The sequence below is a fragment of the Dromaius novaehollandiae genome, chromosome 3 (assembly GCF_036370855.1).
Source record: "Dromaius novaehollandiae isolate bDroNov1 chromosome 3, bDroNov1.hap1, whole genome shotgun sequence".
Classification (NCBI taxonomy): Eukaryota; Metazoa; Chordata; class Aves; order Casuariiformes; family Dromaiidae; genus Dromaius; species Dromaius novaehollandiae.
Genome location: NC_088100.1, coordinates 110172644 through 110198716, shown reverse-complemented (window position 1 = coordinate 110198716; position 26073 = coordinate 110172644). Strand labels below are relative to the sequence as shown.

The 26073-nt window shown below is 36.2% G+C and overlaps 1 protein-coding gene across 24 annotated transcripts in view; it reads right to left on the bottom strand.

Annotated features, from left to right (window-relative positions):
• NRXN1 (neurexin 1) overlaps window positions 1–26073 on the bottom strand; it is a 719531-nt gene that overhangs the window by 387049 nt on the left and 306409 nt on the right. For 15 of the 24 annotated variants that reach the window (XM_064509774.1, XM_064509775.1, XM_064509766.1 and 12 more), the window contains 2 exons: window positions 21027–21230; window positions 18848–18874 (listed from right to left, as the gene is read on the bottom strand). In XM_064509774.1, the coding sequence (XP_064365844.1) occupies window positions 18848–18874; window positions 21027–21230 (231 nt within the window). The remainder of the gene's footprint in view (window positions 1–18847; window positions 18875–21026; window positions 21231–26073) is intronic. The other 9 variants (XM_064509771.1, XM_064509778.1, XM_026095429.2 and 6 more) reach the window with 1 other exon arrangement.

Below are 26073 nucleotides of genomic sequence, written 5' to 3'. Positions count from 1 at the left end.
AAACTTTGTCAATTGTACTTTTCTTCCTAACAGACTCAAATTTCAACTTCTACAGGAACAATACATTCACTGAATCGTATCAAGCAAAACACATCAATCTGCACTGCTTGATCAAAATGTTCCAGCCCACAATAGCTTTATTAAAGGCCAAATTGCTTTTGGCAATTTGGGTAAAGTATTGTCAGTTTAGGGTATTTTTGTTACTTAAAAAAAACAACTGACATTTTGGAAATTAAAATGAAGGAGATTAGAGCCACTAACATCTTTCATTAGCCTTAATCATTCCAGTTGCAGAACAGATTTTCCCTTACTATTCTGAGTAACAGAAACATCTTATAATATTCAATCACTACATGCATCCTCATGCACAAAGGCAGAAAGCTAAGCAAAATACTTAAGAAAATGTTATTGGCTTCTTTTAAATGACCAAACTACAAACAGACTGCATTTAATGTTGATGTAGTTCACTATTAAGGAAAACCAACACACTTAGTGAATATACTGGGGTGAAAAATCCATAGATGCATGTAAAAGAATCAACCATTCCAGGCATCGGGTATCATAGCCAGGCCTGAGAACAAAAAATTTTCTAGTCATTGCCACTGAGCTATTTTTTTTTTCCATATATGTAAAGTTAGATAGAAGGAGCCCATCTAGGAAAACATGCTTGAATCACTTAAAGAACAAATGCATGAACATGTTCACAAAAAGTCTGTGCATCTATTTATGTGAATACATATATATACTGAACATATATATTGTATGTATTTTTTACAGCTTTTTAAGATGAATCACAAGAGTGCTGACCGAGCTTTACTTCTGTCCTCCTTTAAATCCTGTATCCATCTCTTTGTGCAATACTTATATATAGATATATTTGATATACATACATATTACCTCAGAATATATAGATATATATATTTTGCAATATTATATATTGCAGGCATCCTGAATTCTCCTCTTTTGCTTTTCTTTTTCAGGTCCAGCTCAGATTGTGATGTTTCCTGTTATGCTCTTTCCTTGCAGAAAGCCAGTAATCAACAAGACAGAGAGTGCACACATTATTTGGTGATTTAGGCAGTTTTTATAGCAACCACTCTGTTGACGACCCTTTGCGATCTTCCTGTTTCTTAGGTCTGTTTCTCACTGTCTCTCAGCCATCTCTCTTATATCTGCCTCTTTCTTCTTTCTCTTTTCTTCTAAGGTATCTCCCTTGCCACCTGCCCACCGTCTGGGCTGCTCAGTATTTACCCTCTCCAACTTTGTCTACCTTTTGCCATAAACAAGCTGTCCAACTTGTGCTACAACAGGGCAAACATCTGTCCATTAATTTCTTTAAAGCTCTGAGATATTACACTGTTGGTGACACCTAAGTATCTAAATAGAGGCAGTAGATCAAATTGTGAGGGCAGAACAAACATACACTGGCAATAATTTGACTAAATTAAATCTGAGGTTTCTTTCTGTTTGCCAAGAAAGGTGCCGATGATAAACGCTTGTCCTGTGAAAGCCTATTTGCTTCAAACAGAACAAAGACCACTGCTTAATTTCCCTAAGATGGTGAAAGAAAGATCACAAAGTAGTAAACTTTCGAGTTGGAAGTCTTGGTCTCTAGACTCTGCTGCCTCATTGAAAATATATGTAGTACATATATATATATATACACACACACACACACTCGAAATCTGAAGTATGCTTTTCTTGTTAATAATTGTATCTATATTAGTTGAGCCATATTTAAGAAAACCTGTTTTTGGAATTACAAACACGTTTACACATGAACCTAGAGCATAACATGAAAGGCTAACATTGATTTTGTTATTTCATCATTAATTCTCTAACCCAGTTCAGAGACATTTCTCAATACATTGCTTTATTTAAAACTTTTATTGTTAGGAATCAGCTGCATTTTAATTTAGTTTTGTAAATCATATCTAGTAAGAGAAACACAAATAACCCTAAGGACAGGGACATTTCCTTCTTCTGGAAATGATGGAAGGAAAGTATCTTTTGAAAGCTAAAAACCAGAAGTCAGCTAAATCTCTGTATTTTTAATAAGAGTACAGTTTCTCTTTTGTACCATTCTCTAAGGAACATGACTATCACAGAAAATGTGCTAACGGCACTAAAGGTTTTAGGAATCCACCCTGAGGCCCTGAACTAAAGCACAGTAAAGTCAATAACTTGAAACATACAGTTGTTGCTTTTTCAGCTCACTACTGAACGCTTTGAGACAAGTTTCCAGAAATTATGTTGAAGCTGACAACTGAGAAACAGGGTAACTTTGCTGTAGGTAAGTCCAGTGTGAACATTCAGCACACAACAATTCTCAGCTAACTACCTCTGTAAATTTTAAGTTTCAAAGAAAGATTATCTACTTTGTATTTACTGTAGGCTAAGAAGAGCACTTGGTGAGATGATGTGGCATAAGTAATAGATGGTAAGATCACAGCCTGCTTTGCATAATGGTAAACTTTTTAGACTGGGCCCAAATCCTAGCACTTCAGGAGGTTTCCTTGCAGAAACAACCTGTGTGACTTCTGGTAAATCTTATTTTGGTTTTGCCTTAGTTTGATATTGCTGCTAGAATGAAAAATTCTAAGAATTTTAATCTGAATACGCTTAAACATTTTGTTTTGACAAAATAAGGTGCTTCAACACTTTCCAATAAATGTGTTTGGCTTCAGTTCACCTCTAAGCTACTCCAGTGCTATTCACTATGAAGGTAGCTATTTCACAAGCCTGCTACTGTGTTTTCCCTTCTAGCTTCCCAGGTCCAGAATGCTACTGTAGTCGAGTCCGAGAGAAGATCAGAGTGCACCCAGTAAGGAAAACCAGTGGGGATGCTTGGCCACAGAGGGCCTTCAAGGACCTGCACTAAGTCACTGCAACAACTCACCTAGACACAGGCTAACACGGAATAATACATGGAAAACAGCCACTTGGCTTGATAATCAAAATGTACCCTATTGGGATGATCTAGTGTAAAATAATATATTCCACAAGGAAGAATAAAATGGAAAATTTTAATCAATTTACACGGCTAAAATTTTCCTGTGCAATATGTTTATTCTGTAGGGATCTTTCTTATACTGAAATTTTGTTTCAATGAAAAAATTCCCTACAACTCCCACTTAACAAAATGCTTTGTAAATCTGGTAGAAAAAGAAAGGGCTAATTCACTTTGAGGTCTACTTTTTGTTTGCCTTTTTTTCCTCCTATAATAGGAATATAATCAAAAACCACAAGAATTTACTTGGCAACTTTTGTGTAAAATAGTACCAAGACTAACCTGGAACCCCAATTTTAACCGTATCTGCAATTCAACTTTTTTTTTTAAATGTAAATATTCGCTATTCTGATATGACTTTAATGCAACCTGGGGTGTCCAATATTCATTAATTCTGTGTGAATATAGAGTTCTGTCAATTATAATGATTTGTGGGAAACTAAGGGAAGAAACTTAAACTAAGGGGAAAAAAAGAGATGTTAAGATGAGTTGAAGTTCATTTTCTGGTTTTTCAAGAGGAGTTAGATTTTCACCTCAGCCAACAGACTCATGTTCTTGGCTTGAATACTCAAAAAAAAAAAAAAAAAAAAAAAAACCCACAGTACAAAGGCAGAAATACATATGCTTCCTGTCCTGGATTTCTTGAAACATTGAGGATATTCCTCTAAGCTTTCAAAGCAATGGGAATGATTCACTTGGCAATCTCCTTTTTCTTAGACATCATCTCTAAAGGTTACTATTCAAAAAAGTGCCCCAGCTTCCTTGATGTCTCCTCCAAACAAGAGACTTGTGAGCAATTCTGACTTGGAAGAATGATTTCACCAGGAGATGGCTATCTGAATATCAGTCACTGATACTGACTTCCTGAATTGTGAAACAGGTAATAAATGCAATGAAGACTATGAGGTACACAGATGCTGCAGGTAACAGGAGTGCAGAATTACCTATATTAGATCTTTAAGTGGAGCCTGATGATGGAGGCATCCTTTATGGATCATAAAAACCTATGCTACCATTTCTAGTACTGAGCCTTCCCTCTTCCTTTCCACTTAAGCCCAGTGAGGGAAAAATAATGTAACTTGCAGTGATTTGTGCAGAAAAAATTGGTGCACTTAATTATTTTTTTCCTGAGAGAACTGGAATATTTGTAATACTTTGGTTAGATTATAACTGACAACTGAAAAGAAGCAGAAACAGTTTTGAACACGAATTAGCCTTTCTGACTTGGATATTGACTGTGCCCATTTATAGCAAACCAAGATTGTCAAAACTCTGAAGAACATTTTAAAATAAGTAACTAGAGTTTAAGTATACTTATCCATAATTTACCTTTTTATAAACAACATTACCTTTATACTTAGGCAAAAGTGAACATAACAGGAAAAAACACTTTTAAATATTTCATTTTACCATTATATATTGAACATTGTGTTTAAGAATAAGCAGATTGATAGCTAGTTGGCACAGAAAGGAAAAAAAATTTGGACTGTGACTTTATTTTAAGAATAAGCCCCTCTTAATTTACAGGTGTCTTCATCCCAAGGCACAGCTGTTTCAAAATATGTAAACAACTAAGTCTCACACTAATATCTTTTTATGTTTTTTTTAAACAAAAACAGTGAATTAAAACATTTAGCCTAGTTAGTTAATAGTAAAGAGAATAATGTTTAAAGATTTGCAATTATTATTATTTAAATGCTTTAAAATATTTTTATACTCATTATGGATCAAAACCCACATAATTTCTTGTGACTGCTTATTCTTGGATGCATCTATATACACACAGGAGTCAAGCAAGGAGCACCAAAATAGACAATTCAGATTATTTTCAAAAATTACAAACAGATGAATACAAAGGGTGATCCCTGTTCTGTCAACAACAGCTCCCACAACTGTAATGGGTATGGGATTGGTTTCATCTTTTCTGACTTACACAACAGAGGACATACAAGGCCTAGGCGTCTTTTACTGTATATTCTTAAACTATATCTCAAAATACTCACAGAAACACACTGCTCCTGATTCATATATTCCTTTGTTACTATGTCATGTCCTTCTTACTCTAAGTTTGATTCTTCTAAAGTGTCATCATTATAGTGTAATAGTTCGTGACAGTTTGCTATATTGCCTTTTACAACTCCTGGAGAACCATCAGTTCAGCTACACCAGATTGCATCCAGGATTTAAAAGACAGCTGAAATTCTCCATGATACAGGACATAGTGAGGGGTACTTAGCATACAGAGAGCAACAGGAACATATAAATTGAATATGTACTTTAAGATTTAAATGCTCCAGTATCATGAAAGGGTGAATAATACACATTAATATAGTTTTTGAATCATTCTTATATGGAAGAAAAAAATCCTAAATTTTGCAGAGTAAAATTGCATATGATACCTGGAGTGTTCTTTAAATTTTCCTTTTGATTTTGAGAGCACGTAGGTCTGATATCCCTTACCTGTAAGAAAGCAACCTGAATACTAATAATCAGGGAACTTCTCTTCCCTGTACAAATAGGATTTTCTAGATATACTCTTACAGGATACTTGGGCATAAAATAAGATTTAGAAAACTACTATGTACTTATTCCAATAAAGATTTTATTGGGAACAAAACTACTCAGCTGTCTTAAATAGCTCTTACGTTTGAGACTGTTTGAGACAGTTTGAATAAGTTTAATTTGGCATTTTAATAAAGTTAACCTTACTGTAACTCTTCAAGCTTTCTTCAAGGCATTTCTTACCCAGAAGACCAATGTGTGTTTCTTTTCCTCAAATGAAATCTTTTTTCTGGTGACACTAATCTGCCTTCTGCATCAAGCTTTTCAAGCTGCACTTCCGCTGCTTCTAAACTATCACTTTCCCAGGCATATACTTATTTATGGTCTCCAAATGAAGCTATAGTTAATTGAGACACCCACATGCTAACAATAGACAGTGAAGCACCTTTTGCTATCTGTTATTTCCTGCTTGTTATTGATTATCTCTTGCATGTCTGCACAAAACTAAAACAAAACAAAACGAAGACCTTGTAAATTGAGTAGCCGGAACTGATTTCAACATTGAGAGAATATCTTAAATGCTCTTTTACTATTTATTGTCTCTTTCAAGGATTGGGTTCACTGTCAGCAGATGACAAACAAATCAGCTTCTTAACAAAAGTTCCTACTTGCACTTTGTTAAGGCACACTGTATCTTGATTTATGTTGGTTTAGGAAATCAAGCAGCCATGCTGTAGCTTTCTCTAGCTAGTGCTGCTCTTATTCATGACTTCCTAAGTGTCTTCTGTCATCTGCAAAATGTTAGTAACTGGAGATGCAAGGAAACTTCTTCCTCTGAAAGCTCCTGTGGTATACATCTGCATTGCTCCCCCATTAGAAATAGCATACTTGCTTTTGAGTTGCTGTAATTTTATGCAGAAATAAACGCATGGACAATTTAAAGTATAGCATTAACCAGGCCAAAAATTCAATGAGTAATCTTCACTTATCCTCACAATTGCAGTGTTTAAATTTTAGTGAAACTAGAATTACTTAGATGATTGTAAGCATACTATACTTGTTATTTCTCATTTCTGATCTGATTTCAACAAATCATACATAAACAGTTCATGGCATGTGACTGAAAGACGGAAGTGTTGACTTACCTATTTGGTCTTTCCTTTCCTTACACATTTTACTGTTAGTGAGAAAAGACTTAAGGTGCAGAGATAGAGAGGAACTTTTAACTAATGCAATATTAATTCTACATACATGCACTTCAATTCCTGGAGGAAAATCTCACAGAACGTAAAATGAATGAGAAATAATATTAAAAAAATAGTTTAAGCTATATTAACCACAGCTCCCTGTTTTCTGTAATAGCTTTTCCTCATTCCATGTCTTGGTCTTCATCCTGTGTCTTGTTTCTTCAGAACTGCCTAGACAAACAAATGCTGAAGAATTCTCTGCACACTTCCCAAAGGGGACTGCATCTCAGAGAGCCAACTTTAGCCATTATCTTGATGTCTCAAGATAACAGAGTAATATCTCCTTTGAAGTGACTTGTCTGATGGATTGAGGCCTAGAAATCAGCTGGAAGGGAGCATAAGTTAACCTCTTGACATGTCATCCAAAAGAGAAACGTATTTGGATGGAAATTTTAATTACTACCTCGATATAATTTGTTACAGTCACTGTCAAGAAGAGATAATAAGGAAGCAGTTATGTGGTTCCAGTAATAAGCTATTGAGCACTTAAAATGTTATGATGGATGTTTCATGCATTTTAATAGATACAAATGCAAAATGTGCTAGATACAGAATAAGTGTTTTTAATATAAGAAACTGCTCATCAGTGACATGTTCTGGGTAGATGTTTTTAATACTATTAGCTCTTCAGAAAAGTACATGGAAAATGAATTAACTGTTCTTATAGCGTTAATGGAGAATAACATTGCAGCTACGTGCTTGCTAGACTTCATCAAGATTGAATTTATGAAATGATGACTTGCTGCAGAGAAGTGCACTGATAACATAGCCCACCTTTTTGAAACAGTCATACAGCTAACACTAATAGATACTTACACAATATTTTCTGCAGACATCGAAAAATAAGTGGCTATCAAAATGTCAGAGATGGCTCAGAAACCAGGTTCTGTGAGCTTGTGTTTATGCCTGTGAGCAGAGGACACTACCTCTCCTTCAAAACAGTGCATATGAAGAAGGCCAGACAAAGGCTCTGTGCACACGTACTGTTCGCTACTGTCTATAATCACATCTTATTTATCTTATTGCTTGAGGAGTAAAATAATTGTTTATCAGGGATTTACTCTCAAGTTCCAGCAGTATAAATGTATGAATTTATCAGATTCATTTTAATTTAGGCAAAATTTCAGTTTAGTATGCTTGTTTGTTTTTTTTCCTTTGAATCAGATATAACTAAGCTTTACCTAAGCAACTTGGTTCCCTTAATCAAAACAAAAACCAAGAAGGAGGATCTGATCTGACTCTCACTGATGTCAGGTACACTTTTTCATAATCTAGAAGTCTTCTATTCATAATGACTTTTAATTAATATGAGAGGGACAGAAAGAAGGAGACTTGCCAATCTTTCATAACATACTTTAGACCTACTGCAATGCTCACCAGTTGTGTTTATGAGAACTAGACAATCCATTCAAATCCCACTACCTCTGATTTTATCATAATATTTGCCCTCTCCCTTACCAGTTAGTGTGTGTATCTATTCATTTCATTTTTAAAAAGGAGCATTCAGTATACAAATTCTTTACAAGTATATACTGGGATAGAATGATGGAATGAGAGCTGTCAACATGCATGTGTTTATCAAAAAAAGCAGTGTGTACATGCAGAGAGATGGCAATTCATTTAGTTTTTCTTGAAAAGCTCCACAGTTCAACACTACAGCACTGATTCAGTAAGGCATCCTATGTGGAAAAAATCCTAAACATATTCTTAACACACTCAAATGCTTTCTGAACTAAAATCATGATTTTAGTATCTTTTCAAACAGATCTGTTGGAGAAAACGCCAAAATTTCTAGCATCTGAAAAAAACTCTTAGAACTGTAATCCATTAACAGAAAGACTGCAGTATTTCTCTGCAGAATTCTCCTTTTTAAGCACATTTAGTGTTTTCCACAAATGCGTTAACAAATCAGTATCACATCATCATTATTCTTGAGAAACAGAGACTCCTAAGAAATAAATGAAGAATAATATGAAAAGCAAATAAAGGTATTTATACAGGAAATCTGATACTATTTCCAATCTGAGCATAAGCATAGAAACATCATCAACTGAGTGATGCTGAGCTAGTATTATCAGTATTTCTGAATACAGAATGCTAACAACAATTTCCTTGTGAAAGAGCTACAGACCAAAATTTGTTGCTAGAATGCACTTGTGAAAAAATCAAAACAATTATTCACAACAGTTAGTACAAAGTAGCCAAATGCATTAGTGCTTTATCTTAATTATTTGACCAGTTTTAATTGTTGACTAAGAATGAATGTTCTTTGAGAATTTACTGAAATATTTGCTTGCATCATCTGCTGCCATCTGTGTGATAACACCATAACTTTTGTGGAATCTGACTCCAAACTGTACTCAACTTAGCTGATCATACATTTATGTTTTATTCCTTTCACTGACAATTCCATTCATTTCATGCTACCCATTTAACTTCTTAATGCTTTTCATGGCCGTATAATCATATATTTTATAAATATATACTTGGATCGTCTCAGGAATCTCTTTTTTTTTCTAGCTTGTGTAGCTCCTCCATATATGAAAGCCAGTCCATGCTTTGGATTGTCCTCGCTGCCGTGCTCTGTTTTCTACTTAAGTGCATCATGAGGAACAGGAACTAAAACTGCATTCAAGATGTGGACAAACTGTGATTACACAACAGCATAATGCTGCATTATAGTCTGTCCGTACTTCCTTTCCTCATAGTTACTACTATTCTTTGGGATTTCTGGTCACCTCTAAGCACTGACCCGTTTTACAACGGCTATTTACAGTGACTGCACAATTTCTTCAGCTCAATGCTGACAGCTAACATAGACCCCATTGCTGTACTTGCATAATTAAGGTTACTTTATCCAGCATGAATTACTTCGTACAATTACTTGTACAATTATTTTGTACTTACTGATATTTAATTCCACCTACCATTTTATTTTCCAGTCATTCAGCATTATGAAACCCTTCCAAAAACCTTTACATGCTACATTTCACTTGGTTTTCCTAAGTAACATTATCGCATCTGCAAGCACTATCATCTCTGTGCTCCTCCTCTTCTCCCAATCATAATTTGTTAAAGTCATAATCAAGAAGAGATAATAAGGAAGCAGTTATGTGGCTCCTATCGGGAACAAAGCTTTATTGTGAAATGATTGCCATTATAGCCCAGTTTACTAGCATAAGAATGACATTACATAAGCTTGTACGTATTCTTCTCCAGAAGAAAATAGTATTCAATTGCTATGCTACTACTGAGGAGAACATCATTCTTCAATACCCCTACAAGATGACATTATAATAGCCAGTCTCTGGCATGAAAAAAAAGAAATTGTGAGGCTAATTTAAATCACCAGTCCCGTGATTAAGTCATCTTGCTTTTCAGAAGCTGAATAAGAAAAATCACAAAAATAGAATAAGAGAAATTTAGGATCTACTATCCATTAAATAATTTGTTTTGCACTCTTTCTTCTCATTAAAAAAAGTGGAAAGGTCCAGTCTACTTCTTCTGCAAAGCCCTTTTATGAAAGATCTGGACAGGACCAGTATGAGCTAAACACACAATTTCATTTCATTTCATATAAATCTGCATGTATTAATTCAAGACAATCTATTTTTATAGATTTGGCATATCCTGGAGGCTGTTTTGTCCCTATTGCTAAAACAGGCTGTTGCATGCTTGCAGCAATCTTTGCTTTCTTCTCCTCCAGGAATCCTCTTGTCATTTTTAGTATTTCGGGGACCTCTTCCTCATCCCTCCTAAGAGTTCAGGTTGACAGTTCTGAGGGAACAACTTCAGTCAACTTTAGGCCATGCCCTTGGGCTCAGCTAATAATATTTTGGTGGCATACCAATTCTCAAATAGACGGCTGATATATACCCACAGCATGAACCTGACTCATATAGCCTTACATATATACCCACAGCATGAACCTGACTCATATAGCCTTACATATATACATTAAATGGAAAACTATCTATGCCGGGCCTTACAAAATTTAATGGTACAGAAAAGCTTAGAATTTGTCAGATGATACTGAAATACCACAACTGGGAAGTCTCCTACTTTTTATAAAACTTTTTTGAGAACATTTCTGTGGTAGCGTTAAAAAGCAAGTGTACATCCAATTATAAAACTAACGTTTTTTGACCTTGTCATGATTAGGGTGACTATCCTTATTGTATGAATTTTCAAATTCACTTCAATAACTATATATTCAAGTTTTTACTGTTGCCTTGTTTTACTGAGTGTCTCTAGCTATTGCAGAGCACAGCACTGTAGCCCGAAAAAGCTACAGATATGCCACTATTATTTATATGTTTGATAACTGAGGCCCCTGTCCAGTCAGTTCCATATTTGGGACTTAAAAGGAGAAAAAGCAGATAGATGAAAAGAGGAAGAAGAAAGGAAGGAATCACACACACAAAAAGAAAAACATCTATTTCCTAGTGAGAAAACTTGAAGTGATATTTTATTGACAATCTGCCAGAGGACTAATGCCAATTTCCCTTTCTTCTAGCTAACGGAAAAGCAAACATAGACCAGGGCTTGCTAAGCAGCAAACAGAATGGAAGCCAGGAAATAAATGTTATTGCTGTCCTTCAGACAGGCCAGGAAGAAGTGATACGTTGAGGCCTTGAATGCTTTATTAGCTAGAAGAAAGCGAATTTGAAAGACCCTCAAATGGTCAGCCAGCAAACCTAAAACACATTGTAATGAAGGTTTGAATTTTTGTTTTGTATGTTAGCATGATAATTCTCATCCTCCCCCCCCCCCCCAGCTACGAAGGTTAAGTTTGCTTCTGTGAAGCTAAGGCTTCTCCTCTAGCAGAACTACAGGGGAACTGACAGGTGTCTCACCAGAGGTATCAACAACCCCATTACAGACATGCAACATTAGCCTCTAATTCACCATATGGATGCTTGAATAATTGTGCTGGCAGCAAAGCACTGGACAATGCAAGAGCAGGCCCAGCAGACTGGAAGAGGACTAGAAGAGCACCCCTTTAAGCAAACATCAAACTTAAACTTTTTAAATGACAGGTGAAATTCTGCAGCACAGAGTGCCATGCTGAGCCACTGAGAACCAGTCGGCAATGGCGCTGCCAGTTTTCTTTACATTCTCAGCTGAGTCTTTCCTACCCTTCAACGAATCAACAGAGATGACTTTTTCAGAAATATTTTTGAGTGTTAACATCTATCAGTATCTGGGAAAAGCCTACTGAATATTTATGACTTCTAGTATATTTAGTTGAGGTTCTTACACATGTCAACGCTTTCCCAAAACACTTTATTTTGAACTATCTGTGCAGAACTCCCAAGCCCACGAGTGCTAGGGAGAATTCTAAAAATAAATGCTACGTGCTTTCCATACTTTTAGAAAAGTCAACCTTAAAACAAAAAAAACAGATGCTAAATAATGGGAGGGAAAGCACAATGACTGTTTTTTTCTCATTTGTACAGAAATGAAAGACTTCTTATTTGGCAGGTCAAGGCATAGTCCTTGCCCTAAGTGCTCCCAGGGAGCAGAAGCATGCTGCACATGAAGGGAAACAGCTACTATTTCTCTCCACAGAAGGCAGGCATGCGGAGAGCAGGAAGAAAGGAAAGGGTCTGACATCGTATCTCCAGTAAGCAAGTTAATATGACGGGCTTACATGGCATAACCTGTGCAGCACCAATCTCTTCTCCTCACTCAGTTTTTAATGGCAAACAAGAAATCAGACAGGAGCTCTCCTAATTGGCTTCTTTGGCCGTACAGAACAAGTGAAGGGCTGTCCCCTAACTGTTTTAGTCATCCTGACTATGTTTATACAGACAATTTTGCTTTCAAACCTAAGCTTTTTTTCCTAGCATGCTAAAACTGTTGAGTGTGTCCTAAATGCATCTGTACTGTTCCTATGCAGCTATCCCTGACCAAAGGAGAACTTCTAGATTCTTTCCATACAAATTTGAAAGGTGCATTGTGACTGCTTAACTTTGTCTAAGATGGACAATGCATAAAGCATGGAATGGGTTACAGCTAAGAGATCATATAAGATGTGTTCCTTGCGCTTACTGGCTGTTTAGCTATCAGAATCAGTCCAAACGATTGTACGAATACCTCTAGGTTCACTGTTTGAACTAGAGATTAAAATGCCTTTTTTTGTATGTGGATGACATGAAGACATATACTTTGTCTCAGGACCACGGCCCTCATGCACTCCTCCAACCATACTGTTATGTGTGCTTTCATCCTTACTTCACGACACAGTGCCTGAAACTGTTTATAGGACAGTATTAGTACAGATCCAGCACAACAGGTCTCTACTGAGACAGATCATAGGAGTAAAGTAGCTGAATTCCCTTTTTCATTTGTGTTTTAACCTGTTTCCTTTGCTTACATTCACGTGATGTTTTCCATTAGTGAGCAGCAGGTTGTAAGTGGTTGAAAAGGCCTGTGTATGCTTTCAGTTTTGTTGTACAGTAGCAGATTCTGCTTTTCAGGAAATCATGTGGTTTGAAAATGGTTGAGAAGGAATTCAATGACCCCGACAATCTAAATCTACAAAGTTTAGCCAAAGCTTTCAAATAATTATTTCAAATATCATGCCCCAGAATTCAGACTGAACTCCCAGTAAGTACCATGCTGATTTGCTGCATGTCCTCCATTGTGAAGCTTTTTTGCATATTTTTAACAGGCTGTCAGCCATACTGAATGAGAAACAAAGATCAAAACCATCTGATACAATTTAAAGCCGCTGCATAGAAGCCAGACCAATTACAAAAACTTAAATGTATTGGGAACATACAGCATTGTATCATTTTAATGATTTTCTATTGCCAAAGACAACAAAAAAGGGGCAAATTACATATTCTAGTCATTCCTTCCAGCAAGTAGTGAGAAGTTAATACATGGATATTTGTTAGTAGTTTGATCATCACAGTAGATTTTGCAATATCCACCAGACCATAGCTGAAGACTCCAGACTTTGCAAGCAAATGCATTCTTATAAGCAGTAGCTTTCAAAAGGATATATGGTTTTCATTTACATTTTCCTACTGGTTAAAACCTGTAATGCAGGCTGAAAATATACTGTAATTGAACACCATTGTTGGGTTCTTCAACACATTAAATTCTCCTGCTATTTACTGATAATCTGACATAGCTCCTTGTCAGGCTCTGGATTTTTAGGATGCTGTGACAAGAAAAAATGCTTCAGTAATAGGTATTACACATTCCATACAGAATAATTTACTCATCTGTAATTTGCACATCTGTAGAATATCTAAGTATAAAAAGATGGAGACACAAAAAAATGAAAAGAGAAAAAAGATTGAGAGAAAAAAACAGGGAAATGAAATGGAGAGAGAAAAAAGCAAAATGAAGGAGAAGAAAAAATAAAGGATACAGGGAATGGATGAAGAACTAGGAAGACACAGAAGCAGGGATGCACACAAATATAAAAAGTGAATATTAAAGGGGCACACAGCAAAGCCTCAAAGCCGAGGAAATTGTTCCTAATTTGGACGGGTGGTCTTCTATAGAAGGTCCGTACACAGATTGGTACGTTTCCCAGGGAATTGCTTACATGGGTATTGCCATGAGGGTACTTGCTGCTCCCTGCTTCCTAGCACTGCCAATTCTTGGTCACGTTTTATGGTAGTCCTACATTTGAGTATAATTGTGAGTTTCACTGGAAGAACTAGTTGAGAAATCTTTGCATGTGTCTTGCTGAGCAATATTCAACAGAAGAAAAACATTATTCCATAACTTTTTATATTAAAGTGTGTCTGATTCTTTCAGAATCCAATGAGAACCAGTCATTTCCCAGTTAACAGTATGATTATCATTATTTATGTGTATTATGTAACAATTAATAAAAAATCCTAACTTTTTAAGAACCTACTCTGCTGACTAATACAAAAATAACGTAGGCAGTTCATTTTTCAGGAATTACAGCAAAGCAAAAGATATTGGGACACTCTAAAGTTGCAGGTGCCTGGAATTTTTCAGATGCTAGTGTTTTGGAAGCATTAAAATGGAAAAAATGGAATTTAAATTAAGTCAAAATAGTACCTCTTACCATAGCAGCAGTGAAAATATGGAAATATAGCACACCTGTGTTTGTTCACTAGTCATCCAAAGTCTATTATATACCTGTCATGTAAGTTTTATGGGGTGAAATTCTGTCTGTAAAGAGAGATTTGGAAAAAATCCCATTCAATTCCACATGATGCACAGGTCTTTTAATTGTGGACTGTAAAGCATAAATTATGATTCTATAATTTTAATACTTAGAAACCATGCAAACCTCAGTATCATTTAGGATGGATCAAGTCATAGTCAAAGTAGGAAGTGACTTCAAGGTTATTTTGATTACACAGGAACTGATGGATTTAATCTCAAAATAGTACAAAAATAGTACACACACTCCTTAAGCCTATTTCCTGTTATGTTATGCAAAAAAAAAAAGAGAAAGGTGAGCATTGCATTAGGTGTAACAAAGTCCACTTAAGATTTGATTTTTTTTATTTATTTATTTTTTTTTTAAGAACCAGCAATTTAAGCGAAGTCTGTCTCTCCCAAACTTGCACATAAATGACTTCGCTCTCTACAAGGGAGAAATGTAATCTGTTTTGAACATGTCTCCTTAGGCAGCTCTTAAGGATTAGCTCACCAGTTTCATATACAATATGTAAAGAGCTGTATAGCAATCGGCTTATACACAGTTCTTTTTACAGAATGCCTAATGACAAGCAATCATGCACATGAAGGATTCATGTTCTTTGAACCAACATCTCTTAGGTCGCTCTCATTTTTGAGTGAATCCCTGAGTTTATGAAAACTAAGATTGAAATGACAGTAGACATTTTCACTCATAATATACACTTGCCCCTTTCTCCTGATGTTAATCTCAGCATTGACCTAAGTGTATCTGCAGTATGAAAGGACCATTTATTTCACTTGTCTGACAGACAATTTGATTTTGCGAATTTGCGGGTCTGAAGAACACACTGACATGATTTAAGGGTGTATAAAAACAACATTTCAGCCACAATATTTTCTGATTAACATAGGAAGGAATTTCTAGTGGTGTATGGCCATGTAAAGATACCAATTTACTAACCTAACACAAAACAGAAATAGTCTAACATTAGTATGTCACCCTGTTATCATTTATAGAGAATGCAACTGAAAAGCCATCTCTCAACACAGCAATGAAGCCTTTCAGTTCCATAAAAATGGCATGAAGTGAACACTCTCCATAGTATTCTTGACTAGATAAAAGCTCAGTAGCAACCTGATTAACAACTTGAAACTTAAGAAAAATCTATTTCAAACAAAGATCACAAAACACTACCTCTTCTGCAGCACAGGACACTAGTTAAAGGTGAAGTCATGACAAAGCATAGAACAAATTGCCAACACAGTCCCAGCTCTGACCAGTGAACAGTGCTGGTCACTTGATCTGCAGCGAGCAACAGACAGGTTTCAGGCTGTGTTTAAGGGAAAATAGGAAGAGGAGGTGCAGCATTTTATTCACTATGATTGCAAGTCACTGTAGGAAATAAGGTGCTTGCATTGACATTTTCCTTTTCTTCTCCCAGTCAAAAAAACAACTTCTGCATATGTTTCTTTCTATCTTTTTTAAAACATCCCTCCAAGTTCAAACTAGGTAATTTTAACCTGACCTTAACTCTGTTGCTAGTCTAGTTATAATAAATAGTATTTCAGTCCAAACAGTGAAAATACATTAAGAAGCCTGATTTCTAAGCAACAGAAATTTGGGAAAAACTGAAAACAGTTTTCCTCAACACGAAAACAACATCTAGTTTTAACAGCATAAAAACAGGATTGCTACACGTCCAGCTCCAGCTCTCAGTAGACTACAAGACCCGGAAGGACAGACACTGAATCACTGTATTATTTAGCAAATCGAGGCTCAAGGTCAGGACGCTGCTGCTTTGAAACTAATTCTCAGTGTTCCACTAAAATCCATTATGCTGTCTAGCAGGCGAGCATCTTCTAAGGACTACTAAAAACAATAGTTCATCATAATATAAAAATTAAAACACAGACTGTTCATGAAATGTTGTCTGGTTTTTGAGAAACTATAGTGAGTGCTGATAAGTAAGCATTGTAGTACTTACCATGATAGGTACTGAAAGCGCACAAAACTCTGTTCAGTACACAAATAACAAATAGGAGATGAAACTAATTATGAAAGTTCACTTCTAATAACAAGGAGGCTATAAACAAACTGTAAAGAAAATAAGAGTGTTTGATACCAAGGATACTTTGTACAGAGGTTATGATGCTTCCATATGAGACCAAGAAGAATTAAAAACTCCTAATGCAATACTCAGTAAACACATTGCTGCTGTGTGTAGTCCTCAGATTGGTGGCTTATTACTTACTCTGTACTTGCAAGCCCTCTTTGATCCAAAACTGACATGATAATGGAATCTAGAAATCATTTTAATTTATTTTTGTAACACCTAATTTTGTCCAAAAGAGATGAAAAGAACAAAACACCTGCTGTATTATGGCTTTATTACCTATTTTTTTTCCTATGTTAGTAATTCCCTTCTCAGAGGGATTTGCTATTTCTTTCAGGAAATTAAGAAAAAAATACTCTTTTTTTCTTAGAGAAAAAGGTATTTGTCAGTACCAAAGTCATTACATTTCTACCCTAAAATCTGCTTGTGTCATAGTTGAAAATCTTTTCTAATTGGGACTTACTCAGGAAAAAGAAATGGCCTATCAATAATGGAGACCAATATGCTTTTTCTAAGATTTTTCATGATCTTTTGCATTTTTGACAACAGACATTAGTAGAAATATGTGCTTTAATAACTGAAAGAATTTAAAATTTTCTTATTAATAGGAAAGCTATCTTTATGCCTTGGTGCATGCAAGCATTTACTTTACACTATTGAAAAATCTGTCCAGATTTAAATATGGTTTAGATTACATACTCACCCCAAGAAAATTTTGCTTTTTAATAGGAATACCATATTTTTGCTCTTGTGAAGTTTTTCACTGCAAAATCTATTAGCAGATGACACATTATAAAGTACTGCAGCTCCAAGTTTTTCTTCATGGACAATAAAATTATTTTGGAAGGTTATTTTAATGACTTATGGGCAGTTATTACTACCATAAAGTATACCTACATCGTTTGTTGCTTAGCTTTCTTTGTATTTTCATAAAGCTAATCATCTGGCCTGCAAACTCCGGTAGGAAGGGGAAAAAAAACAACCCCAAACTAAAATCTACCATACTTACTATCAATACTTTTGTTGACACCATTCAGGAAATCCATAGACTCAAAATAAAATCACAGTCCTTATTCTCCTTTCAGAATATAGCCTCTTAATCCAAATAATATCAGAGAAGTTAAAATTTAGTCCATTCATCTGGCAACTGTTTCCCTCTGTTTTATAAACATGCATATCACAGAGAAAAATTGTTCAATTTAAGGGTTCTTACGTGATTAGAGTGTAAAAAATCATCATAGAAATACAGTTTTCTCTCAGACTTAATAGTAGTGTCCATAACGTAATATATTACATCCCCATAAAACAAGGGTTTAACAAAACCAATTGTGCTGTAAGCAGCCAGCAAAGAGAGTTAATTGCCTAGGAGGATTATAAAATAGAAATTATTGTAGTACGAACAATTATGCTCAGAGAGTTTAACCACAGGTTGGAGGTAAAATGTCAAGAAAACTGTAGGGAGGACAAGGGGGAAAAGATGTGGCAAGCTTATCAGAAATGCTGGTTCAAAACTCCTATAGCTACTGTCAATAAAATAACCCAGCTAGAATAATTCAGTACTACTGGTAGGTACAAGATCATTTCCTTTCTGCATATTCAGAATCCATAGAATCCTTCCTTTCTAATACTCTAGTTAAAAGTTATACCATATAGGAAGGACAAAAAATATACACTAGAGTATATGATGATTTTTTACACAAAAATAATTAATCATCACATTTCACTAATAAATTATCAAGCGCTTGCAAGCTGTCCACAATCTTTTTCATCTAGGATGCATATTTTATAATGGTGGAATAACATTTTAAAAAGTTTGAATAGGCACTTACTGGAATTACAGTTAATCCTGATACAGTCTAGATGGGGAAGAATAGATGAAAAATGAAAATTTATCCTTCAAGGTAATAGCTGCAGACATCCAATAAAATCACAGTCCACCCTTCCGGGGACAGACACATGCAAATATGGCCACTCCATATCATCAGTCTTTACATACTGTTATAACCCAGATATACTGCGATAAATCTTTATAAATAGAAACGACAAATAGGGTAAAAATGGCCAATTTCAAACAAAGCTACATGGTGACAAATCTAAGTGAAAAATTCGGATTAAATGTCAAAGATGCTTAATTGAGGCAGGTTGCAACTTTCTCCCCATCTGTGAAAGAACAGGTAATTTCTCTCAAAGCAATTAGAAAGTGCTCCGTCACGATGGGTCATAGAGCAAACCGGGCTACAATCAGACATCTTGGACTGCAATCGTATAGTATACCTCAAAGGCTGGTCTTCGAAAAGGAAACAGCAAAACACAAAGCACGTTTCCCAGGCTGATAAATAGGGTTGGCTGCTTTCAGGTTTTTTTTAAAGTACAGAATTAGTATAAGAAAACTGACTATCCTTAAAGCTATGCTAACACAGAGGAACTACTAATACCTTTAGAAACACTGATAATTGGAGAACGCTGTCTCTTTTCAGGTTACCTCCTGGCCTGACTTTCAAAATTTTGCTAGGTGGGGGAAATCAACAGTATTGCTGAGGCGTGGATTTCTTTACTTCCCTGAGCTACAGAAGTAGGCAAAACATGACAAGAGGGTTGTATTCTGTATATAAAAAGAAGGACCTGATCTGTAACAGGATATCGTGCTAGGCTATCTGCATTTATTACTGAAAAAATTATTTGCAACGCTATTCGATTTGTGTGGACACTACCGTTTCATACCTTTGAGGAACATATAAAACGTGAAACCTAGATTTTGTTTCCATATAGCTGAGTTTGTCATGTGTCGTCAACCGCATCAGAAAAGTGGTTGCAAACAGCCAAGGAGCAGCACTTGCACGTCCCCTTTCACAGAAAGCTTGCCTGCGGGCAGCCCCACGGGGCCCAGCGCTGCCTGCGCGGTGGCGACAGCAGCAGCGCGCTGTGAGCCTGGCTGGCTGCTAGTGGGACCTGCGATAGAGGAAGGAGCAGGGAGCCCACCGGCCCCCTTCCCCGAGACCTGCTGTCCCTGCTCCAGTCTAAGTGAGCACTCAGCGATCGAGGTTTTTAGGAAGTGGGGAGTACTGGGGGTTTTTTCATGCTCGCTGGAAATATTACCTACGAGGAGAACAATAAAAATATTTATTAGCCTTGAAAAATATCGTTTAATTGACCTCACTGAATGTGCATTTTCTTCAATATACTCACATCCTCTTTCAGGTCCTGACTTGGTTTTAATCCGAAGCAAGGCAAAAATGCTTTAAGACTTCATTTTTACTAGAGTACACCATCACCTAACATCCTTTCAATTACATTTCAAACCAGGAAACCCAATTTTTTTTCTGTAAAAGGGCTCGTGCCTCCTGTGTTCGCATGGCTGTTTGCTAAGGGCCGCAGTCTTTGGGCATTGAAGGGTTGTGTTATCTTTTGATACTACAAAAACACCACTATAGAACTGTTTACAAAACAGAAGATGGATTTACTATAGATTTGACAACTAAAAAAAGGAGACCAAGAATTCCATCAGTGGAAATGATACTTAATTGAAATATTTTCAGTGTTAAAACTAGAAAAGCCTTGATACACATGCACACCGTACATTAATTGATGCGGCTAAAATTAACTGACCTATATGTATGTTGTTGCTGCCTGTATGTTTGAATTGAGGAATTGCTAACATAGAGAAGTCATGGAGAGAGACCAAGCTTCCAAAAAGGAGAAAAATAATTAACCTAAAAATACCACTGATGAACTAGTCTTCTCTTTTTAGAATACGCAATAGTACGAAAATATTGTGATGGATTATGTTAAGACTGTATAAAGAATATAGAGATGCAAAACCAAAATAATAAAGTATAATAATGGGCATGTATTTATATGTGTACGTACATATGCAAATGTTGCGTAGATGTGTGTTTATATATCATTTCCATTTACTTTTAACGTTAAAACAGGCTGTTTCATAAATGTTTGCAAGCAAAAAGAAAAATGTAAGAAAAATGTTAATTTCTTGGAGGAAGAGTCTGTTACCTAGGTTGACCGTTAGTTTAACCCGTCCTGCATCCAACTCTAAACGGAGGGTATCCGCAGATTCCCTAGACGTAGTTGCCATTAAAATGCCGTAAGCTCGCTGAGACCTGAACCGTAAGGAAACATCTTCTGCCTCTGTATGCATCACAACAGGGAGCTGTATTTTCATAAACATACTTCCATCATAGCTTAAAATTGTTGCCTCTGAAAGCATAAAGGAGAAAATCAGTTATTAAGTAAGTATAGTGTGTGTCTTGAAACTGCTTAAAGAGAATATAGCAAACCACATCCACTATGACACTGAAAAATTACACATTACAATTTTTACTGTGAAACATAAGCAAAGTTGATTTGAAGTCACAAATCTCTGCCATATTTTTGTTTTTAAGTGGGATATTTTGGTGCTTGTTGAAGAACCTTAATTGCTCTGTCTCTTAATGAACCAGCCATCCACATCTGCATCTTCAAGCAGATGTGCAAAATCACATGTAAATAATTGCTTGCAAGACTGGACCCATACTATGTAAAATAGGTCAAAGCAAGTAAAAGCTATTCAGATAAACATTATAGCATCCTAAAAGGTCGTATCTGACTGTCATTCACTTAGGATACTTTATCTCCTAAGATACAAAGATAGGTATAAACCTATAAGGATTGCTACTACCAAGGTTACGATTATCATCCAGCCGGCAAAAAACAGCCTCAAGGTATTAGCATGAAACAGGTAAAGAACCCCCTGTGTGGTTTCGATGGAGCACAGACTGTTTCCTGACCACAAAGACTGAGGTACGGTAGAATCAAAAATCTGTGTACAAACATTACGACAGCCTCAACAAGAGAATCAGGACTGGATTTGGCATATTGAGGGTAAGACTTTAAAAAACCTGAGATAAGCAAATAACTGTCAGTTCCAAACACTACAGAAAATCCTCCCTGAGAGTCTCTCTGGCACAGAATGATTCCTGGCTCTAGATCCTGGAGTAACTTGTCACAAGGTTGCTTCCCCCAGCCTCAGGAGCCGTAGCAAGAGAGGCAGCAGAACGGCAGCATTTTTGCTTGCAGGGAGGCACAGCAGTTCCTAGAAAGTGAAGGCCACATCCATTTCTGAGACTGATCAGGGAGTGCTTTTTGAAGGATCATCAGGCACTGCTGCCAAATAACCAACACAATCTTTGAAAATGGCTAGTAGGTCTACAGATAGCTGTGCACCAGCATGGAAGAAAGTGAACACGCCACATACTCCACCAGAAGTCAAGTCAGTAGACAGACTGCCAGGAATTCTGGCAGGCTCACGTGTAACATACTGAACGAACCAGACTATACAACTACAACCACTGTCTGAATGACAAAACACCAGCAGGTACTCATTTTACTCATATCTAATTGTTCGCCTAGCACTAATTACTAGAGGCCTTTTAAAATTTTTCACCTGTCTCCTACATTCTGGTACCTCATCCCACTGGAAAAACAAAATTGGTTATTTGCCAGATAATAGGCCAAATGAGTCACAAGCAAAAAGACAAGATAGTACAGAACATCTTGGGGAAGGCACAGAAAGCGTGAATTATTACCTATTTACTTCATTGACAAAAAAGAAGAGGAAAAAGAATGGAAACAATTACAAATTTATATGTATTATCAGTTTGAAATGTTACTTTCTTGTGTAAAACCCAGTCTGAAATTCAATGTTTTGCATATTGTACCATTTCCCTCTTGTAGCCTTTTCCCAGCCGAGCTCTACAGTCAGAATGTTCTTTACCAGGCGGTTGCAGATGCAATGCAGCTAGGTAAGGCTCTAGGTGGGGAATTTGGGGGATCATAATTTTTACTGTTTGGTCTACCACATTGTCTTGGTCAAATAATGAATTTAGCTTATCTTTGCTTGATTTTGCCTTGGTAAAATGGAGATAGTTCTGTACATCAAAGGAGTGTTGTGGTCCTATATTCAATGATACTTTCAATGAATTCAGATACTAGCGATACTGTGTTTAATCAATGTTATAACTAAAACAAATAGTGGAAGAATTTTTTGTTTGTTTTTTGTTTGTTTTTTTTAACACCAATACATAAGACGTTATGGGTTGTCCATACAGTTTCCATTGTGTATTTCGTAAACCTTTAAAGATAGATAAGCTCTCTAAGATTTTCAGACTACGCAGTCCATGGAAGGACAAAATGTTCCTCTATAACTGTGTGAGCATATTCGTGGCAAAAATGATAGATAATTTGTTCATTAACAATTCCAATCTTCCCAAATACAATTTTTAAGGAAAACAGTTTGATGTTGGGAAAAAAAGGATTGCTAATACTTACAATGAAAGACATTAGATATAGGAGGTTATGAAGAACATGTTTACAGGTTTGATTATTTCTAACCATGCAGGTAACTCTTTTCAACATAATCTTAACCTACAATTTTTCTGTGAAGGAGACTAAATGCTTAATATTCACCAACCTGATGAGAGATTTCAAGTCAAAAAGTTTTCAGTGGGAAGTAGTTTGGGGTTTTTTGATTATTTGGGGATTGGGTGGGTGGGTGGAGGCTCATTCCAATATCTAGATGCCTAGTTTGTGCACAAAAAGCTTCAAAGACCTACATCTGGGTCAACACGATTTAGGTGATTGAAGAAGTCGAAAATACAAATTTTCAAGTTACAAGCTACTATTAGAGAAAATCAAAGATATTTTATATTGTGTATTAAAAACAGATATATTAATCCTATTCAAGTTTTTCATAAACTGGCCAAATTAGATTAGATGCTATATGGTAAACAGCAATCAAAAACATTAATAAATTATCTTCTGATAATGTAAACCATAGATCCCTAAAAAAAGTTGTCAGAAACCAGCACTGTTATTTTTCCCTGGCTTTGCTATAATTATTCAGCCTTTTAGAGAATTACAGAAAAAGAGAGAAAGAACTATCTTAATTTGATCAGAGATGACCTGTGAGTATTTTACATCACCTTATGTGATTAGATACCCAATGCTCCTGAACTATGCTGTGCCAGTTATTTTGGAAACAGATGTTTCAAGAACAGACCAAGGAGACTGAGCAGAAGATCAAATGACTTAGAAGCTTTGGGACCTGATGCCAGCTGCTCTCAGAACAGGGAGCTCCAAATCACAGGCATTCTAGGATATAAAGGGATGGTGGGAAACCCCGAAGAATTGGTAGGAAGAAGGGATATTTGTTCAAAGAAGGGTTAGTACTGCCCTGATTGCCATTACTGAAGATCAGCGACACTACCCATTCCCAAAATAGAAAACACAATAATGTTCAGTTCATCCACTTGAAATGAGCCTGCTGGAAAAAGTATGTATTGTTAGGAAGATCTTTTGTTGTTACATCATTATTAAATGATCACTACATTATCAAAGTTGAATGATCTTCTATCAATATGGTGCTTCTCTCCAAGAATGGCATTCTGCATTTTGCTATGTGAACCACCTCTTCAGCTCAACATCTATCAGCTCAACCCAGCATTGTTCTCAGCTCTGCCCATTTCCATGTTGGTGCTGACAGGACAGAAGCATGCAGATCAAAGACAAGACACCTTTGACAGCAAGTCACACAGCGAGTTCTCTTTCCCCTTCCTGATGTCTGTCTTGTAACTCCTTGTGGCTATGCCCTATTACTCTGTCATAATGTTTGGTGCAATACATTAAGGTAAGATGTCCTGGAGAACTTTGGTTTTCAGATTATGAGAACAAAACTTTTTCCAGATAAAATGCAAAGGGTTTGCTTAGATTTTCTTCTCATTAACTATGGATTGTGCTTCAACTGTTTAATGTAATTGTTTCCATCTTGCAGTTATTCCAGTTGTTCAGAATGGATTGTTAATTTGCAAGGCCTGTTTAGTAAGAAGGTGACCTGAACTGTGACAGGCAGCTTGCGTTAGGTCAGTTACGCAAACCTCAAAGGACTACTCTGACCAAAAGAGTGTATTAATTTCTGTCTGTAACTTTTACATAACTGGAAGTCTGTAAGACCAAGTTTTTCTCTTGCATACATCCTTTTATGGCATATGGAGAGCCTAATATTTTTGCTTACCTGGTGGACAGCTTGAGGCAATGTATCTCATTACTTTCTATGAGAAGGTAGTTACATATGTTAAATGGAAGAATTGCCACACATCAGGTTTTTGAATATGAGATGTGTTTAGATTTTGGAGTTTGGTTTTTGGTTTTTGTTTTTTTTCCCCCTTCGGACCAACTAATTCCAGGGTGGGGGAGGGGGTGTGTGTCATCTTGCTTGGAAATCTACACTGACAACTGCTTTCATATTGGGGTTGACAAAGGCTTTTTATTTTTTTCTCTCTCTCTCACTCAGCTTCTCCACACTGGTTACTGGGTTAAGTGCTAATAGAGCAAAAGTTTAATTCTGAATGTGTTATTCCTTAAAAGGGATCAGAGTCTCCAAGGCAGGGAATAATAATGTTACTACCATTTCAGTGCTGGAAGCACAGCACTGAAAAGAGAAAGAATTAAAAAAAAAAACTTTATCAAACATTACCAACAGTTTTTTATGGCAGCAAATGAATGTTATTCACCAGAAGTAAACAGTAAGATATCACTCAGAGCTTAATAAAATGATTATATATATTATTTCTAAGATATTTTTATGAACTTCACATTAAAACCTTTTTTTCTTCTATGTCAGAAAAAAGAAAAAAAGTGTTCCCCTCTCTACATTTTTGTTCAACTTGTTTCTGATGCAAACCTCCAGCGCTGAATTCTCTTCTTCCCTGTAGAGATACTGACTAAATCATCTCCACACCTGTCACCAGGCATGCACAGAGTAATACTGATACCACAGGCGATTCAGGATCTTAATTTTTGCTTGGGTGGGGATTATCTAAATAGTTGAGGAGACTGAAGCACCTACTCTTCAGGAACCTATTTCTACCCTCAGAAATGCTCAGCCAGGTCATTTACAGGGAGAAACTGGATTTTCCAACCATTCATATTTCAGATAAAGAACATTGCATAAGGAAACCAAGTAGATATTACTCTTCAATTCAGACCTCATTTAAATTATAGTATA